Here is a 21,046-nt window from a genome sequence, read left to right on the forward strand (position 1 = left end):
CCAGCCTTCTCGCTATATATGAATTCAGCTGATCTAGGTCGATTAAAACATTGAAGACTGAACACACATGCTAGGGGTTTCCTATGTCAAAATCAATCTATTTCGCGAGACAAGTTTTTTTTTTCTGAATGACACGATAGGGAATAATTTTGAGGAAGATGACATTGATGCTGGTGTGAAAATGTCAGAGCATCATGGCACTAGCAAAACAGCTACATATACTCATTCATCAACATCATAGCCCGGTTTTTCTTTCCCTGTTCCACTGATAATTCCACTCTACCACATATACCACCACTATATTATAGCACCATTGCCACTACCACCACCACCAACAACAACAACCCTTTCAACATCACTAACACCACTGTCAACATCAACACCATGCACCATCATTCTCACCATTCCCAGACAACCCAAATCCAAGCATCGTCATCGTCACAACCACTGCCACAATAAAAGCTACTACCACTACCACCGCCACCATCAATATCGCAACCGTCATTGGTAACCACCATTTTCACTCACATCGTAACCTTCTCATCTCGATAACACGAACAAGATGCTAACCTCTGTTCCTCTGCACATGTCATCGCAACGCCGAAAATTAGGCACCCTGCGCAAAGCTGAGCTAATAATTAACTCGGTTACTCACCCATTCTCTTCTCCCTATCCTACTCAGTTTCTCCTGACATTTAAGGGGTTCTTACGTGAGATACAGACCCCCGGAGTAGCCGAAAGCCAAACCATGGTGTGCTCTAAACTTGGCCTCTTGCTATTTAAACTCTAATTATTGCGTGCCGATAAAAGAATTGGGGTTAATTAAAAGTTGGGAGCTAGCGGGTGTGTTTTCACAGTCCCCCGATCGAGATCGGCACATGGACATCAGATGTGGCGGCTTACAACAAGATTAATCTTCAATCTTTCACGCTAGAGGTGATCCACAACCAGCTAGGTTCCAATTTACCTCGTATTAAACCAGTGATTCGATATAATTGTGAACTGGATTTGATAAGTCTTCGTAGATATTTTCAACGGGGCATCAACCTTTTACAACCTTTTTCTTTGGTCGGCGCCCCTAGGACGCACGATTATCTATTATCTACCATCTGGAACATCAAACATGACTAATTTTTATGTATTCAAAGATGAGTATGCCTAGAATTTGAACGGTATATTGTTTAGCAAACATTAATATTTTGTCGTATATCATTAATAATAATAATAATAAAATAATAATAGGCATTTACATAGCGCCATCTATCTAGAAATATTCAATTCCGAGGCGCGTTGTTGTTATTATTATTACCCCGGCTTTAGCTCGAGCTGCCTTCAGCGCTCATGCATTCAAGGAATTAATCCTGCCAGGTACCCATTCACCTCACCTGGGTTGGGTGCAGCACAATGTGGATGAATTTCTTGCTGAAGGAAATTACGCCATGGCTGGGATTTGAACCCACGACCCTCTGTTTTAAAGTCAGAAGACTAATCCAATGGGCCACAACGCTCCACACTCCACATTAAAATAAGCCATGCCAAAAAAGGAGGGAATACCAGAAACAAAAGTATGTAAACTGACAATGATACTACTATACTAGCTACTACTACTACTACTGTTGTTGCTACTAATAAAGGTTGCTGTTGTTGCTTACTCTATCTGATGATGATGCTAATTGATGATAGCGAGAGAGTGAGAGGAGAATGAAAAGAAAAGAGCTACTGATTTTTTATTACAAAACTGACAATGAACAACATTCATCTGAAGACATTGTTTCACATACAAAATCATGACTGTCTTACTCATATAGACTATTTTTATTTCATTTTATTATTTTGTTTTACGGCGAAACAATAATTTTAAACCAGATATAGTATATGGTTCAATATAGTTATAAAACAAGATGCTGTAAAAGAAAAATGGAGGTACTGACGGGGTGAGAACAGGGAAGAAGAAACTTTAAGAGGGGAGAGGAAGATAAAAGGTGAACATGGTGAATGAAGGCAGATAGAAAAAGATGGGGTGTAGACAGAGGCATACACATAGAAACAGAGGAAGACAGAAATGAGTGAGAGGGGGAGGAGAGGGAGAGAGACAGACAGAGAAAAAGAAAGAGAGGAGAGATAAGAGAAGGGTCATTATAATCACGGTCATGCAATTTTGATTGATGACCTTAGACGGGTGGACAGGGGTTGCATCAAGTTCAATGACATTTTGACTTCGAATGCAGTATCGATAAGCATAATGAATTAGGACTTTATTTGCATGAATCTATGTTGTTCTTCTTTTGTTTTCAAACAATAATTCAATGCCATAGCAGGAAAATGGTCGCACACACAAAATAATCTACCGAATTCTTGACTGATGATGGGGGGGGGGGGGGGGGGGGTGAATGATATAGACTTACATGATGGTGACTGCGAACAGGCAAATGACGATGGGATTCCAAATATCAACTTTTTTTTTACTTTTCCATGTTCATGATGTCTGAGCCCTGCAAAGAGATTGGGGGAGGGAAAGAGCAAATGAGAGAAAGGTTAGGTTATGTGCCTTGTATATATGGAGCGATTCAGCTTTCAATATTGTTTTGTCAAAAATGAAAGTGGTCAGACATCATTGCTTTTTAAAATAAGATATAAACAGCTCTGTAGGCCACAATGAATGTTCACGGCGCCAATTCCAAATGACTTCTATAAAATAGAAATCAACAAAAGCTATACAGTTATTCGTAAGGGATTTTATTAATAATCAAAATAAAATCTCTATTCATAATTTTGTTTTTATATTCGAAGTATCATCATTAAAAACCGTTTTCTTGTTCTAATCACGACTATGAATGTGTATAATGACAAACCGAGCTTCTTTTTAATCAGAAAATGATTAATGATTCATTATTTTGTGCCATTATGAATAATGGTCTTGAAGGAGGGTAAATCTTGTGAATAATAGAGGGATATTAATGAAGAGCGAGCATGTTTCAAGACCGGACCAATCACCACAAGGAGAAGGTTGTTTGTAGCTGGTGAACAATAAGTGAATATCAATCTGCATATGTTGTATTCATTTGTGTTTCTATCACTTATTGAATGAGTATTCCTGTGTGGGTCTAGGGGCGCGCAAGACCAAAGGGCTTTGTTCTTTGCATGTCCATTTTTTAAGACTCTTCCAATTTGTTTTATATGCTTCTCATTTTTGGGCTGGAAAATGCTACCCTGTAATGGGTGATCACCATAAGAAACACGGGAAATTTACCTCGTAAGTGGTGATTACATTTTTTTTGCATTTCAAAATGTTTTTTTCCGGAAATGTCACCCTGTATTGGTTTATCACATTTTTTTTTGCTCGTCGAACTTAAAAAAAAACAAAAAAACACCCCAACCTTGAAATTATGAATCTTTAACTAGTAAACTATACAATAGGATTTTCTTTTGCCCCCCCCCCCAAAAAAAAAAAAGAGCAATCGGCTCAACAACATAAGCTTAAAACAATCTAACTCAATGCCAGAATACAGTAATATTTAAAGTCACATTACTAGTAATGTAAAGCCAGGTATCAACAATTTATTTCCTTTCCAAAAGGAAACATTAACCCCACCTACTTCGATCAACAAAAGAAAATGGTGTAATCTAATTTTTATGGATACGGAGAAGCCTACTAAAATAGATTGATGGGCTGTGGATGATATCACATTATCTTGTTATCACGATAACATATTCATCAAATAAATATATTCACTATTTAAAATTAGGACTTTAATGATATTTTACGTCAGCTACCTTGGAAAACTTTAATTTTTAGCTATGAATATTATAATGGCACCTGCCTATAAGCGAGTTAATAAGTTTAACTATATATTTCGCCACATTTAATAAGGTTTAATTTCATTATAGGATTGTAACGCAGTCAGTTTCAGTTCGTAATCACGTCACGACATAATAAAGGGAGAGAAAGAGAAAGACGGTGAGAAACTAGTATCTGGGGGAAATACCTCTAATGAAGTTCTTTTTATAGCCTTTGTAAAGTCCAATAATTATTACACATTAACTAATTTTATCAATGCATACTTTAAATGGGGTAATTGGGTCGATTAAAAAAAAAATCCCAACTGAAATGGACTTGTGTTTTAATAATTGAAATAAACCAGTATCCAATATCATTTATGATTTAATTTCACGCAAGCGTGTGGGTGTGTGTGTGTATTTGAGTTTCGTCAGACGTGTATCAATCAAGCCTATATATTCAAGATTTTTATAGGGGGGGGGGGGTATGTTCACATGACTCCCTATCCAATACATATATTATACATGCTATAAACGGAGGCACGCGATAGGGTCATGTCCTCATTATCAGCGCCTCCGAGGAGGGATAATAATAACTGGAGTCAAAAGTTCATTAGGACCCCTTGCTTTCTTTCTCTCCTACACGACTAACGAGCACTGGACATTCTTGACATTATCGACAGTAACAGTTGTCATTGATCTTGGCTAACTTGAACGAGACCATAGGACATTGGGCTATGTAGACACGAACCCTCATGCTGCACACAGTCGACTAGGTATAAAATTATAATAGGCGCACAAACCAATTTTTCATATTTATTTAGTAAAACATTACTTATCATTCTTGACTTGACTGGTTCGTATTTATTTTAACATTCTGTTGGTTTCAATGATCGTGAGAGGGGCATGATAAACATCCCATGTGACTTATGACAATAAATGTATGTGACCCCACAAGTATAATTATGTCAAATAATAATAGAGGATTTGTTGAGAGCGCAATGAAGATAAAATGTCTGAGGAATCGAACCCCAATCCTTCGAGTTGCCGCATTCTTGTACCACTCGACCACATTATCCGATTATACGTCAACTTCGCAAGTGCGTCGTTCTTCTCCATGCAACAAAAGAAAGGGAATCCGGGAGAATTCGAATTCTTCAATCGTGAATGTCTTATTGACGATGTTTATTTCCGCTTGAAACCATTAAAATTGCGTGGGCTTACTACTGAGAATTGCTTGCATCAGATTTACGTACACAAGCAAGATTGCATCATACCGAGCGCTAGCTATATATAGCCTTCCGATGACAGGCCAATCAGAGCACGCGTTTCAGAAACAAAACAACGAGCGTCTATATGACATCGCGCACCATTGGCTGTAGGGTACGTCACAATAGAATAGTATGCATTATTCATGATAAACAAACCGGCGAATGTGTCAAGCACGAGTGAGCGGCCGCATGCCTTCCCGAATGACAACAAACACAGAGTAAATTGATCAGCCCAACAGACAACATACTGCAGCATTCAATACAAGGCGGTAACATCCTTCCTATTCCCGAAGTAAAGGACAACATATTTTTATCATCAATTCTAGGCATTAATAACCATCATCTGATCTCCCATTTCAGGCCATTTTGGGGGAGAATTTGCTGGGATTCGGACGTCAACATGGCACCGCAGACGAGTGATAGTGACAATAATGTATCAGCGGAGGAGATGATGGCTAAAGATTGTGTTTGGATCTTCGGCTATGGCTCCCTGATATGGCATCCCAACTTTGAATACACGGAGAAAAAGATTGGCTACGTCAAAGGATATGTGACTAGGTTCTGGCAAGGCAGTATATCACATCGAGGTACACCAGATAAGGTAGGAATTTTCAAGTTGTTTTTCATTGATTTCTTGCAGAATTCCATATGGTATGGAGCAGTCATGGTAGAAACTAAACATGTCACGTTTCAGAGACATTTCAAGCACTTTCCTTTTAATTCAATCAACATATTATTATAATCAAAGTCTGTGAGGTTCATTCCTCTCCAATATATGTCAAATTAGTTCGATTAAGGCTGCAGATCTACTTTTAAAATGAATAAAACAATGAGCAATACTAGTATACCAGTAATACTAGTAATGTTTCTATCTCTTTAATGTCAAAGAATGATAACAACTAGACTATACTAACATAATAAGACAAGTTCGATATAAGATGCAACTTGAGCCTTGAACCAAATATGTTAAAATTATATTTTGTACAGTGTAGTCATGGCCAGGGCATGCAGGGTCGTCCATCCATGTTTCAGATGGTGGGGGGGGGGGGGGTCAAAATACAGAATTTACATGTGGAGGGCAATGAAAAATTAACAACTTTATTTATATGTTCAAGAGTATTTTCGTGCCAAGTTCAATGGTTTTGTAGTGCTTTCCAATGGGTTTTAAAACATATATTTCCATTGTATATTATTAATTTTCAAGTTTTCAGAATTTATGATAGAGGGGCAAATTAATATGTTTTCTCCCCCTAAAAAATAATTTCATGGGGGGCAGTGATTGCTTCATTTATTCCTTTACAGTATTGGCTATTCCGCTATGCTCTGGTGGATTCCTGTTTGTTCCTAAAACCATACATTACATATGCATACTCAACCTGTAGGCCTATGAGTAATAGTTTGGGTGAATGAAATCCTGCACGCCTCATGAACCCACATTGATCCTCTGAAGTTCCTCCGAAACCTCAGAATTGTGGTTTTTAGACACCATCATAGGGAAAGAATGTCATATTCAAGATGATGACATCATGGAAGAAAAAACAGTATTACAATGGATGATATCTCAGAGTAACCAGAGAAATAAGTTAGAACATTGTGAGTCATTCAGACAGTTTTTTTTCCAAAGAGTGAAACTAATAGCATAATCTTGACTTCCTCTGGAGGATTAAATGGCTGGAATGATATCAATGACTTGTATATCATTTGTGATAATGACCATTAACAGAATGAAACAAAACATGTCAGGACCATTGTTTGATTGTCTTTCAATGGCTCACAATGTGATAACTGTCATGTTATGGAAAAAAGAATAACTGTGAAATTGCAGTGTTGTAAAACAGTAGGAAAATAATAAAAGAATATGAGTATGAATATAATTCATTATCATTTGATTATCATTAATGTCACATGATTAACAGAAAGAAGTTTTACATTTGCGTAGATTGGATCAATTTAGTACTGCAAGAAACACAACATGAAATGTACATTTCTGATGTTTACAATGTAATCTGTACTGATACATTTTTTGTTGCAACGTAGATATTTATTATGATTTTTTTTCTGTTCTTTTGTTATACAGCCTGGGAGAGTAGCGACAATGGTTGAGCAGAAAGAGGTAAGCTTTTTCCTTGAAAGAAGACCTCGGCAAAGTTTCCCAATATTCCAATACACAAGGAACAATCACCATTCATATTGATTACTCATTGAATGAATGAAAATGTCGAAGGATACCCAATACATGTTCACGATGCACTCAATACATTGTCAGGATGCATTGTCTATCATCTAAAAAGACAAACACAAAAGAAGAGAGAACCTAATGAACACAGTACTTAGAGTAAGATTGAATAAATGATCTACAATTTTTTTTAAAGTGGAATACCAATAAAAAAAAGTTGTGAAAGTAAACTAGAATTACCAATAGTTCACTAGAATGAATTGGCTACTATGAAAACTCTCAAATTATCAAGACATTAATATTGATCAGCAGATATATTCGGATATAAATTACACCTTGAATGTTTCTTAGTAATCACATTCAGAAAAGACTATTAAATTCAAAAGATTCTGACCTATCATACATTTAAGTGAAACAGTGACTGATTTTATTGATCGAGCATTGTATCATCAGACTAGCTATAAAGCTGTAGCTACCTAACTTTCATCAAAATACATACACACTCTCAATATACTACATGTACCAGGGAGTAATTCCCTGATACTACCAAACTCCTGTTTCGTCATTTGCAAAGTCATTCCAAAAAGCTATTAAGTGCCCTAAAATAACAAGAAATTTTTATCTTAAATCTTTAATATCGCTGTTTATGAAACATTATCGATGCAATGGGTCCATTATTGATCGGCTAATATCATAATATGGTATGATATGACCAGTGGGAAATATAAGGAGAAAAGGATACACTCTCTGATGGGCAAAAATTTCTCAGCATTTGACCTTTACAAATGACCACTGGTGATGACTTTACAATACTGAAGTTATAGGTCAGACAGGCCTATAGAATTAAAGGCCTGCAGGGGATAATGATATAGGAATGGTTATTCATTGCAATGGCCTAGAGAGTAATGTGCCTATGTAAATGATGCTAGGGCAGTAGTAGTATGGCTGATTGTGATGTCGTGTGCTGTACCATATCGGGTCTGAATGTAGACTAGCCAGCCTTTTTGCATTCCATTTTGATTGGTACTGGTATTTGATTCAAGGTAGACAGAAGAATTACAGACTGACAAGTGACAAAATAATGACCATATCGAAACACCCCTTGGAGGGAGTAATCCAAACGGAATTATAGTAGGAAATTATTAGAAAAAAGTGAAATTCAGGACAACATGAGAAAGATATCACAAGGAAGGCAATCCTTGTTCTAGAGTACTACCGGATGAAAACCGATCACACTGGCATACGAGGATGTACATCTATCAAAATCACTTTCATATACATGCAGATAGGCCTACCAATGTTTGACATTCAGTCTAGCCATGATTTGATTGACTTTCACTAAAACTAGGATAAGGACAAACATTTGGATAAAATTTGTGCAAATTTTGCATTAAAAAAAATGAAATTTAGCATATAGCATTTTTTAAATGATAGATTCATGGGCTAGGAAAAAAGAGATAGGATGGGCTGGCAGAATAAATATTCCAAGGTTGTAATTGCAGGAGTGACAATGATCATGGTTTCCTGCATTTCAACATCAAATAGGTGGAGAGATAATGGTTTAGATGAATATTATTTGAACATGAGCCATGCATTGTGTGTGTGGTGATAGATGTTTTGAAAGACAATGATAATGTCATCACTTGGTGAAAGTCATCTGAAGGACGTTGAAAATGATGACATGACAATAGGGAGTATGTGTAAGGAAAACATATAGTGATAAATGGAATGAAAACATGTCGTCTTCATTGAATCCAGCAAGGATAGCATACGCCTGGGTTGGGTTTCCTTGGTGACATCCGTTTATTATTCTCAATCTTCACTCCGGAAAACATGGAGTGGATTCAGAGTGATAATGAAGGACAAGCAGAAGACAATGCAAGGTTGCATCTTTTACTTAAAATGCTTTCCAACCTTCAAATATTCAAAGATTTAATTCATTTAAATAACTACAATTGTTCACTGATCTCCTTTGCTTGGTGTTGCTCCCCTTTCACTCTCCAATTGAAATGAAATATAATTATAAATAAAATATAATTTTAAGTCTCCTGAGGATATAAGAAAATAGGATGTGATAAAAGACAAGCTTTTCATAAAGCAGATCAAGAAAATAATTTCAATTAAAAAGGGGGGAAAAATTATAAAATTCATTTCTTGCACCAAGGAATTTGATCATTTGCACGAATAAAAACTTGTCACACAGACCTTCAGTTGGTAAACTAAATGTAAAACATGTATGCAGAATAAATAACAATGGTGTATAAAGAATAAACAATACATAATACTCTCATTTAATAAAGTGTGAATTATGTCCAAGCAATCATGTTACATAAGCAATGCATTAAAGTTTATACTGTCTGTAGGCCTTTGCATGTTATGAAAATCCTTCAAGATTTTTATTTAATTAAGTAATGATTAATGCTCCACACCTTGATACTAAATAATTTCAGATGGAGATCCAATATACTGTCATCAGTGAAACAGATGTGACCAATAGGTTGAATGATTAGGTTATGTCACATCTGGCATTCTGTATATAACATTCGTCCTTTTATCTGTCCATTGTACTCTGCCGAGGAAAAGGTTTACATAATATAGTGTAACTTTTGGTGTTTTTACATGATACATCCACCCACTAAAAAAAAATACCTCCCATTCACAAGTGCTCTCAGTATAAGTATTTTATTTTAGTGGATGGGTGTAAAAGCCCTTAATGGTCCTTACATACATACTTGCCCACACTGCACTCTGACTTTAGAAAATAACTGGTCCTTGGTATACATAATCTAGTTGTAAACATACTTCTACCACTACAAGAATGTTCAAATTATATTCATGATGCTATATAATAACATTGCATATGTTTGGCAATCACAGTATGGAGGTGACAACCTGAACTATGGATTTTATTTTCTAAAGGAATACTCTGATTTTGATTATTTTTTTGTTTTAAATTCTTGAATTTCACAATACTATTGGCACAAGCAGTGTTTCCAAAACATGTTGAATGGGAAAAGGGTTTGTTTTGTATTATGAATTTAACATAAACATCAATTCACAAACTACACATCGTAATTAAACATAATTGTACAGTATGCGACTTTCTTAACATGTAATTCAAAGGAAACTACATGGTCTTATGTGTATATGTATTCTAAAACTTCAAAATCAGAGTCTGATTCATGATTAAAAAAAAGATATTCATACAAAATACATCTCTAATAGATATTAACAAAATACTAATGAACATGTTCAATATTTACAAAAGCATTTAACAAGACGTTATTGAAAGTTAATTAAAACTACTATGTATCATTTAATGAATTTAGAGCATCTTCTATTAAGATGAAATATATTTCATTATTTATTTCCTAGCAGTCTCAATGAAAAGAGTATTTTTTTAAATTAATCATCGTAACTAGAAATGTCTATGTATTTGAAACCATAATATTTATCCATATGCTTTTAAACTGGGAATTCACAATCCATTGGTTTGGAACATTGATGTGTACTGAAACATGGAATTATTTAAGCATAAATGACAATGTTTAAAGAATTTTTTAAAAACCTTTTTTTCTCCTATATTTGCAGGGTCAAGCATGGGGTGTGGTGTTCAAGTTAGAAGGAAGTGAACAGATCACCAAGGCATTCCTACATCTCAACATGCGGGAGTGTCTTCTAGGCTGTTATCAGGTCCAACAAGTTACCTTCAACATCGTCGGTGACAAGGACCAGTCCACGGTGCAAGCCATCGCGTTCCGAGCCACACCCGACAACGAGCTCTTTGTTGGACCAGACTCCGTCGAGACTGCGGCGAGGATTGTCGCATCTTCCTGGGGCAGAACCGGACACAATGCTGAATACTTGTTCCGCCTTGTTGATTTCATGCATAAGACAGTACCCGATGCCAAGGATAGGTACTTATTTGAACTCGAGAAGCTTACACAGAAGTTTCTAAACTGCAAATGTTCATCAAAGAAAAGTATCTCAAAGACCAGTATACGCCATAAAGGTTCTAAAGTGATTGCTCCTAGGACCAGAAGGTCAGACCAACTGCAATATTATCACAAGTGTTACCTCAGTGTCTTGCCATTGGACCAAAGTGTTCATTAATGAATCTTGTACTTTATCTTTGTGTCAGCTGTGAGTTGAAACCATAGATATCTATTAAAAAAGAGAAATATATAAGAAAAAAAAAAACAATATGAAATATGGGAGCCTTACTGTCCTTTGAAAATATATTCTATTTATAAATCATATGCTCCGTCTTGCCCAGTAAGGCATAGCTGGTATAAAAAGAAATAGGTATTTGGATTATCAGGGTTTCTAGTACGATTCCAGGGGGTTTTTCACAGAGAAATAATTGTGACTTGAAGTTGCTCGTCAATTCATATTATAGTTAAGTACATAGGTCTGTTTGTTACGCATTACCCAAATGGTCAGATTATGCTCAGGGGACATACGCTACTATGTAGTCAACAATTAGCTTTACACGTTACATATCATGTGTGCGTTGGCACTTCAGCATGACTTCAAGTCCTACTTAATTCTTTTTCTGAAACATCACACAAGTCTCCTGGATGGAACTTGAGGAATAGGCATGTGTGTGAATACCCACTGATGCAATTTAACAATGGGTGATTTCAAGTTCGGTGTTCGGGGTTGGTGTTGGTGTTGAGAGCGTAAAAAGGCCGCTGAACCGAGCTTCAACACCGAGCTGGGTTCACATAGTATGTTCCAATACTTTTGAATTAACTAATAAGTGTGGCATTTATATCACTTATCCACAGGGTTGTCAGAATGCACGTAAAATTGTAATCAAACACTCCCCCAAATCAAATGTAACTAGACTTTCAACCAATCAGAAGCATGCATCTGGAACTTGCATCAATTTTTATTTAAAACATTTTTTTGGGGGGGGGTTAGTTTTGCATTTAAAAGTGACTCTTAGCGCAATGGGACCACAGGTTCCAACTAAAGTAATTCTTTAATAACCAATGCAGGAGAGAGTGCCAATCTTAACTTCATATAACACCAAAGAAATCAAGATGATATTATGCTATGTCTACACAAGTATCAATTTTAATCAAAACCTATATGTTGTCAACCTTTTGACTACTGCTTTCTTTCTGTCCTAACAAAATAAAAGGACCATGCCTGGAGCAGTATGATGTATCTTATAAGTGATTATTTTTCACTTGTAAGTTTGAAAAGTCCTGAAAGCTTGGAATAAGTGAAAGTCATTGACAAGACACTAATGTTATCAATGAGAGATAGAGCTATATCATAGTATCATGGTATTTGAATACAGACAGGGTCATTCTCAAAAAAATGTTACAATTCACAAAAAACGTGTCTCGACTATCTTATGGCCGCTAGCTTCACAACCCTAAACATTTTCTACAAAAATATTATCAAGAAAATGACAATAATAGACTAGCTCCACAAAGCATATGCGACCAGTGACTAGTAAAGCTCTAATTTTATTACAAAAGCCTTTTATTTTTGCTTTTTGTTAGAATCGACACTGTCTCGGGTCAGTTTTAGATTTTACTATCATTCTCTTTCCTAAGTAGTCTGTATTTCTTACCTACATTAATGTCTAGTGAGGGCAGCTTGGTGTAAACGTCCGACATACTGCGCTTATCCTAGTATTTGATGATCCCTTTGTGATTAATTTCACTTTTAACTTTGTCCCAAATTCATTTTAACCTCCGTAACGAATACTGCCACAAGTTTTTTCTTCCATTCATACTGAATGATATTATGTGATAATGTGTCTACAAGTAGAGTGATATTCATTAATAAATAATTGATAGGGAATTATCCTATGTGTTTCCTGTATTACACGGAAATAAAGGACTATTCTTAAAAAATAAAAAGTATGACTAAACAGCTTTAACATCCGTAACGCACCATAAGAAAATATGCACTTTGGCAGTTCTGTTAAGGATTCAGTATTATATAGGATAAGAGACACATTTCATAATAGATACAATTTTCAAAGGTATGGCTGCTAAATAAGGGCCACGTTGGACCATAAAGCGTAAAGACATTAACTTCCGTAACGCATTAACTTCCGTAACATTTTTTCTTGAATATGCTACAAATTTGTGCTATACTGAATCACTCCGGATCATACAGATATAAATCATATAAGGTACCGTCCACCTACTTACCCATAAAAATGATAGCTATTAATCCTTGTCAAATTATTATTACACACCTTATTTTCAACATCAATTTGAAAAGAGGGAAAATTGCCAGCGAAAACAATTTCCCGAGAATTATATATGATATTTAATGCTTTTAGAATTTTAAATGATTCATACTACAAATTTTGAATATTGGCATCTTCTTTAGAACTTCAGATTTCTAATTTCCTTTGCTATATAAAGTGCATTAACTTCCGTAACAGTTACTGTTACGGAAGTTAATACACTTCTTTGCTGTACTTTGCTAAGATTGATAGCATGATTCTAGTTCCAGAACAGGTGACATGGCTTTGTCTAATGCTGTAGTCGGCAGAAATGGTGTAGAGAAAGGGAAGAAGGAGAAACAATTAAGCTTTCATGGACAAGGAAAGAGACAGAAAAACTGTTTGCAATGACTCATGAGGAGGGTTAATGTATTACCGATCAAAAATGTGAGCGCAAAGCGCGAGCTAAAACTAGTGTAGTCTAACCTGAAAACTTGAAATTCTAGCATTTTTTTTGTAAGAATGATCAGGATGTTATCTGAATAAACTATTAATGCGAGTACAAAGTATTAGCTGATTTTTTGTCGTATTCTGACTGAAAGCTTGACATTCTAAACACTCTTTGTACCAATCAACATGATCACAAGGATGGGTATCTTATTTGATGCGATTGTAAATTTTTTATATTTTGATATGAGAACAATAATTTTTGGACGTTGTAATTTGAGAACAAGATATATATCCAATAAACAATTATTGCAAAGGTAAAACGCGCGCTTTTTGAGGTTTAGTCCCCCAAACGGGACATTCTACTAATTACTTTTTGTAATCATAAAAAGGATGGGTGTCTTGCTAAGGAAATGATGCGCAGTGTGTGCGAAGCGCGAGCTGAAAATATGTGTCATTCCAATATGAAAACCAGACATCTTAAGCACGCTTTCAAATAAAGAGGATATAAATTGAATAAAATATAATTTCATGCAATACAATACAAAAAAAAAAACAAGTGGGGATTACATGTATGTACACCATCAATCAACTCTTTTAATATTCATGAAGATATGCATAGACTATATTGTTTCACTAAAATAATGCAAATCTTTAAAATGGCATAACTTCGTTATTTCTTGTTCAATTTTAATCATATTTGCAGTATTTTGTTTGTCTGCTTATTATCTGTTCGAGATCATATTTTTCAGCCTGGATGACCCCTTTAATGTGCATAAAAAGCGCTTGAATAATCGATATAGGCCTACTGACATGAAAACATGGAAAGGGGTATTTCAAACACTCACGCTTTGTTGAAATTTATAAATGAAATACGTATTTCGATAATCAAACATTTTAGCTTTTTTTTATTACGAATAGGATGCGTAATTGCGTATCTCGATAAAACAAACTAATGAAAACAAATCGCGATTAGATCATATAGATTCCATTAATAATTTATGTATTTGTGAATTTTAAGCCTCTTGTTTCATTCACCTTACTTTTTTATTATTCATTTCCCCATGTCCTTTTCAAAATGTTTTCCCCTATTTTTCTATCTTTTTTGGCTATTGGCAAGCGGCGGGAGTCCTCGTAACCCAGAGAACTCGTCCTGGTTACGGGACTGCGATTGTTACATTTAGTTTATTGCCAGAAACTTTAAAGATGAACTGTAATTCTGTGGCCCAGTTATTCGGTTTTCTCATTCCAACTTTGAACAAGAATGACAATACAATTACAGTTTCCGTTTCCTGTTTATGTTTTTCACATTTTTTTTTTTGGGGGGGGGCGGTAAATTAAGCTATGCGTTCCACATTTATCTTTATTTATTAAAAAAAAGGTTATACGAATACCTAAATATGGATTTTCCTAAGCTAACAAATAAATACTGCAGTTTGTAACTTGATTTAACTTCCGTAACGAAGATTGACAAGGGTAAATGCCACTCGAGGATTTGATGGTAAAGTAATTTGGGATTCCCAGAATTGGTCATGCATTGCTTAGGATCTTGCTTAGGATTACTTAGGACCAGAAACTTGTAAGATGAACTACAATTCTGTGGCCCGGTTATTCGGTTTTCCCATTCCAACTGTGAACAAGAACGACAACAAAAATGACAGTTGTCCGTTTCCTGTTGTGTTTTTAATTTTTTTTTTATTTGAGGGGTGGGGAAATTAAGCAATGCGTTCCACATTCATCTTCAATAAACTCAAAGAAAAATGTTATACCAAAACCTTAATATGGATGTTCCTAAGCTAACAGAATATACATGATATAAGTAGTGCAATTTGTAACTTGATTTTAACTTCCGTAACGAAGGTTGACAAAGTTAAATGCCATTGAGAGGATTTAATGGTAAACTATCTTTTGATTCTCAACATTGGTCATACATTGCTTAGGATCTCAGGTTATGGATGAAAGTTATTTTAAGGTTGCCTCATTCAAATTATGAACATTAAACTAAACGAAAGATGTGCAATGATTTTTATGGTACTTTTTGTTAAATGTTATTTGGTAAAATCCTGCTTCTGAAAAAGAATATTGAATATTTTTGCTATCTTGCAAACATTTTTGCTTCAGTAAATAAAACTGTTGATACCACACTGAAACTAAATGGTGTGCATTTCTATTTCAATCATTTCAAAAGTGATTTAATTGAGTAACATAAGTGAACAATGCTAACGATTAACCTCCGTAACGTTGATATACAGTGCTTGAGTTAATCCGGTCAGTACTTCAAATTGACGCAACAGCGACATGCCCCTTTTCTGTTGCCACTTTCTCATACATGGTCCTTTCACAATATGTATCTTTCAACCCATTTTGTAGACTTCATTTTTACGATTTTTTCCCCCATCAATTGTAGCATTTTTCTGAGAATGACCCAGACATCGTTATTATGCTTGATGACCACAATCTTCCCAGTTTATAGGAAATCTAAGTCATACAGAACTCAAGTCTCAAAAGTCAAACCATATATTTTTTTAAATTGAAATACCTTTAATCATTTTGAACACAAGCTCAAGCCCAGCTTCTACACTTTATTTCAGACTGTAACTTTAATTGCAGTCTAATACGCCAACTGACATGTTCAATTTTTTTTCTATAAAGTTCTCTTTTAAAACAAGTTTATTCTTGACTTCTTGCCTTGAGCTTGCCCACAAAGCAATGTGCGATTAATCAAAACAGATAGTATTGTAGGAATACAGTTTTTTTTAATATATACTTGAACTGGGTGGTAGTCGGAGTGATTATTAGGTTATTAGGTCCTCTTGAAAGAAATGTAGACTACACTAGATAAGCGAACCCTTTTTGATTGAAATGAAGACTTAATTAAATGATGTTTTAAAGCATGTGGTTCAGATGAATTATTTACAGAATACAAATCTTACATGTAGTTTGGATCCCTAGATAGATACAGGGCACAGTATTACAACAAAAATAAAATCTATTTTTGAAAAATCATTTTTTTACCATGTATATTATATTTTGAATGGCGCCACCAATATAATTGTAAATCTCGCTAACCAGAGAATTACCACAATTTGATTTTTTTCTTTATTTGCATCTATTGGAAAGAATATGCCAAAATCTGTGTACTAACAAAAATTGATTTCTCTATTTTATCTATATGTTGAGATATAGCAGTTTTACATCTTGGAAATAACATTTTTGTTGTTATGAACTAGCAAAGAAGTTACAAATGGTTCACTCATGCAAAAGAATTGAATGGCGAGTAGTCTTATGAAGTGATGAATTAATGGCTAATACAGTTTGGAAGACTACATGTATGCTCTCTTTTAATTTCATGTGCATCTCTTTATTATTTCTTTGCTTAACAACTGTCAATTGATTTTATAAGATATCTCTTTTTTAATACTTGTGATTATAATTGATGTGGCATTCCAAACTATAATTATAATCAATCCTGTGTGTGAACAATATACCGGGAAACATGTATTAAACTTGGCAATATATGTTGTAATACTGATTGTGTGGATATTCAAGAATGGTGCTATAAACTTGAACATCAGATAAAATTGCTTTGTATCATTACTTCCTATTTCACTTTATTTTTAATTCAATGGAGAATCAATGGAAGCTTATTCAGTATTTGTAATATATTTATATTATAGAAAAATATATTCACTAACATTAGTACATGCATTTAAAGGGTTACTAGCACGCACAACAGGCAATATAGGAGTAGCTTCACACCTAACATATATAATCAATGTAGATAAAGAATGCAGATGTAGAGATATTCTTTGAAGAAAACTTATGGAAAAGCTAGTAAAGATATCCAAGAATGGGCAAGTCAAAGGTACACACACAAAATTTTTTGGTTCATTTGCCTTCAGTTGTACTCTCATATAGATTTATTCATTCGAAATTGAATAAAAACTCTTTGAGTTGATTATATTAACATGATTAAGATGCACCCAGTGCTCTTAAAAATAAGTTCTATGCATGTGCTCAACTCCAACATATATGTGTGTGTATTGTTTCATGCTTTATATAGCCTACTGTATACCATTTTTCTTTAATTCCTTTTTTTATTGAGAGCAGGTTTTGAATTATCATTATTTTATGAATTCTAGCTCAATAGTAAATATCACATCAGGTGGAAATCATATGAAGCAGTATTATCTCAGAAACAACATAAGAGGACAAAAAAAAATCAGTATTATCGTTGATTATCATTTTAGAAGAACACAATAAATTTCTGCATGTGAATTTTCAACACATATAACTGTTCATATAAATGGCCTGGGCCCAAGTATGTACACGTTGGCAAGCATTTGCAAAATAGACCAATCCTGATCATTGTTGAATACACATGTAGTGAACAACAATACAAAGTATAAACCAATCAAAATGATTGTTCTTGAAGTCAATTGAAAACCTCCATAATACGGACCTTAAACCTTATCAAGTTTGATTCAAGGGTTTGAAAAAAGTAGAAAGCCCTTCCTAGTTTAACACTGCCATGTATAGGAAAGTAATTTAATATTATTTCCTAATGTACATGTATTATTACACTCTGAAATAAAGGACTTGCCATACAGATATTATAGGCCAACCCCGAATGGTGTAAACAAGATATCAGAGAACTTTCCTAAAAAAGGGAGAAAATACAAGAATCTCTTGTAATAAATATGATTGTTGTAAATTGTCTTTAAAAATGATATGAAAACACTACCAAAGATTCATAAATTTGGACTGAAATGTTTATGGGAGATCAATTTTGGAGTCACTTTGTAATATTAGTGGGCTTCCTTTTTTATTTAAATTTGTAATTCGTTCAATTTTGGTCAATGTGAAGTAATCTAGACACATCAACATGTATGTGTTTTTTTCCTTCTGTAAAGTGACTTTAGAAAGTTGACAGATAATTGAATGCTTACTCTAAATGTGACCTCCCATTATGTTGACATTGAATATCATTGAATTAATATGTTTGCTCAATAAGTTGGAATGTGTGGCATTATTGTATATAGGCCTACGAAAGAGAGAATCATTTTATTGTATAAATAAAATATAATATATAGATTTGACTGAAAGGTGTGCCTGTGAATTTGTAATAAACTTGATTACTTTAACATATCTCTTTTAAATCAATATTCTTTAAAATAAGATTTTCTTTGAGGTGTGTGGTGGGGGTGGGGAATCAATTCATACCAACACATGATGCTATCAATGATTTTATTCAAAGAGCATACTTACGGTACTTCCAATATTAATTGGAAAAAGAGGGAAGATAAAGTACATGCTATATGTTTGAGAGGAGAATATAGAATGATAAAGCAGCAATTAATGATTTGCATAACAGGTACTAGTAGATGAGGATTGTGGAAAGATTGGAAGGTGAGGTGGAAAGAGTGAAGGGTTAATTGTGAAGAAAAAGATAAGTGAAAGATTGATATGCATGCAGTGACAGGAAAATACGAGAGAGAGGTGGGGGGGGGGGGCTGTATGTTTATGAGACTGCTAATGCTGCTTTTCAGACTACCATCATTTTCCTTAAGACCCCAACAATTTCCAGGGTCAAGCTTATAGCCCATTTATAGACAATTTATATGGTACTATCTGGCCCTGAGCGGATCCAGGATTTTCCAAAGCGGGGGGGGGGGGGGGGTACATTTTCCCTGAGAAAACAAGAGAAGATTTTCTCCCAATTTTAAGGTCATTTCGTGCTCGGAAAATTTGACAAGCAAAAAAAAAAAGCTCCTTGATTTCAAAATGGAGGGGTACACTTGTGTTAGAACGGCATATTTACATTACAAATTTTGATATGTCCCCTCCCTGGATATATGCCAGTGTCAGAAGTCAAATTTCATGATAACAAGTGCTGTGTGTTAAAATCATCAATATTCATGAGCTATTCAACTTTCCGGGGATAAGGTGTATACTCCAGCTAGGCAAATAGTATGAAGTTAAGACAGTACAAACCCACACTCAACCCCCCCCCCAAAAAAAAAAAAGTTATGGGGTTATTGAGAGTTAGCCATGTAGTCTGAAAACATATACTACCATTGTCAGGGTGAGTTGCTATAAAATATCATCAGGCCATCATACTCTGCCAAGAGGGGAGGGGGGGGGTGGGTTAATGAATGAGGAGTAGTGTCCTATCAATTATGTACACAAGCATGGAAATCTGCCCCTCTGATCAGGGTGAGGGCGTAAAATGATGAATTAAAGATGGTTGGCAGTGACTGGTCTGACCTACTTGGCCGTCTTCATGGGTAGGAGAGGATAGTGGCCATAATGATGTTAATTTTCATGCACCATTTCACTCCATCAATCAATCCAATCTAATATCATTATGCGCTGTCTTCCTACCTTAATGGAACTATTTCACTTCTTTCCTTCCCCTATCTCCATCCTCATCCAGTCTGTCCATATTACCTCCTACCACACTCTGGCCTCTTTACCACCTCTCCGTCTGGTAATTTTCCTCTTTGCTCTCCTTTTTTTTCACAGCCATTAATACTCTACATCTCCACACCATCTCTTGGCATATTGTATAAATCATCTGCATCCCTTTTCCTCTCTCTTTTCATCCTTTTCTCCATTCACCACTCTCCATCTTTGATGATCTTCCTTTCATTCCTTCCCTCTTTCTAGTGTCGATTCCCCAACCCCTTGGTCTCCCTCCACCTCTCTTACTTCATTCCATCATTCTTATCTTCAACCACACCACTGTCCTTAAAGGAGAATGAAACTCTTGGAGCAAGTTAGCTTTTGTGAATGTAGAAAAATCAAAGAATAAGATCAACAAAAGTTTGAGTAAAATAGGACTAGCAATAGAAGAGTTATGAGCATTTAAATGTCGAGATCACTAATGCTATGGAGATCCTCCCATTGGCAATGCGACCAAGATCTATGATGTCACAGATGAACAACTCTCCCCTTTTGGACACTGAAAATATACCCCAAAACATCTCTTTTTGCTCATTCTAATCATATGACAAAATGATTAATCAATGATATAATGTTGTGAAACCTCTGTACTTGTCCTCTCATAAAGAGAACACCTCACCTTGTGATAGACTCTATAAAAGTGAGAATATAAGTGAAATAAGTACTAAAGTAATGAGGGAGTTGTACGTGTGTGACATCACAGATCTTGGT

General features: G+C 35.1%; 1 protein-coding gene across 2 annotated transcripts; it reads left to right on the plus strand.

Moving 5' to 3' along the window:
- Window positions 1-5,095: 5,095 nt before the first annotated feature.
- LOC129264709 (glutathione-specific gamma-glutamylcyclotransferase 1-like) lies at window positions 5,096-18,969 on the plus strand. 2 transcript variants are annotated; one of them, XR_010294130.1, is made up of 5 exons: window positions 5,096-5,649; window positions 7,126-7,161; window positions 10,816-11,861; window positions 11,929-12,540; window positions 16,300-18,969. XR_010294130.1 is itself a non-coding variant. In XM_054902630.2 (3 exons), the coding sequence occupies exons 1-3, from the start codon at window positions 5,449-5,451 to the stop codon at window positions 11,335-11,337; spliced, it is 759 nt and encodes a 252-aa protein (XP_054758605.2). In that variant the 5' UTR covers window positions 5,259-5,448; the 3' UTR covers window positions 11,338-14,217. The 2 variants fall into 2 exon arrangements, 1 of the variants encoding a protein (XP_054758605.2); XM_054902630.2 differs by lacking the exon at window positions 16,300-18,969 and having other exon boundaries at window positions 5,259-5,649; window positions 10,816-14,217.
- Window positions 18,970-21,046: the final 2,077 nt, after the last annotated feature.

Source organism: Lytechinus pictus, chromosome 7 (assembly GCF_037042905.1).
Source record: "Lytechinus pictus isolate F3 Inbred chromosome 7, Lp3.0, whole genome shotgun sequence".
NCBI lineage: Eukaryota > Metazoa > Echinodermata > Echinoidea > Temnopleuroida > Toxopneustidae > Lytechinus > Lytechinus pictus.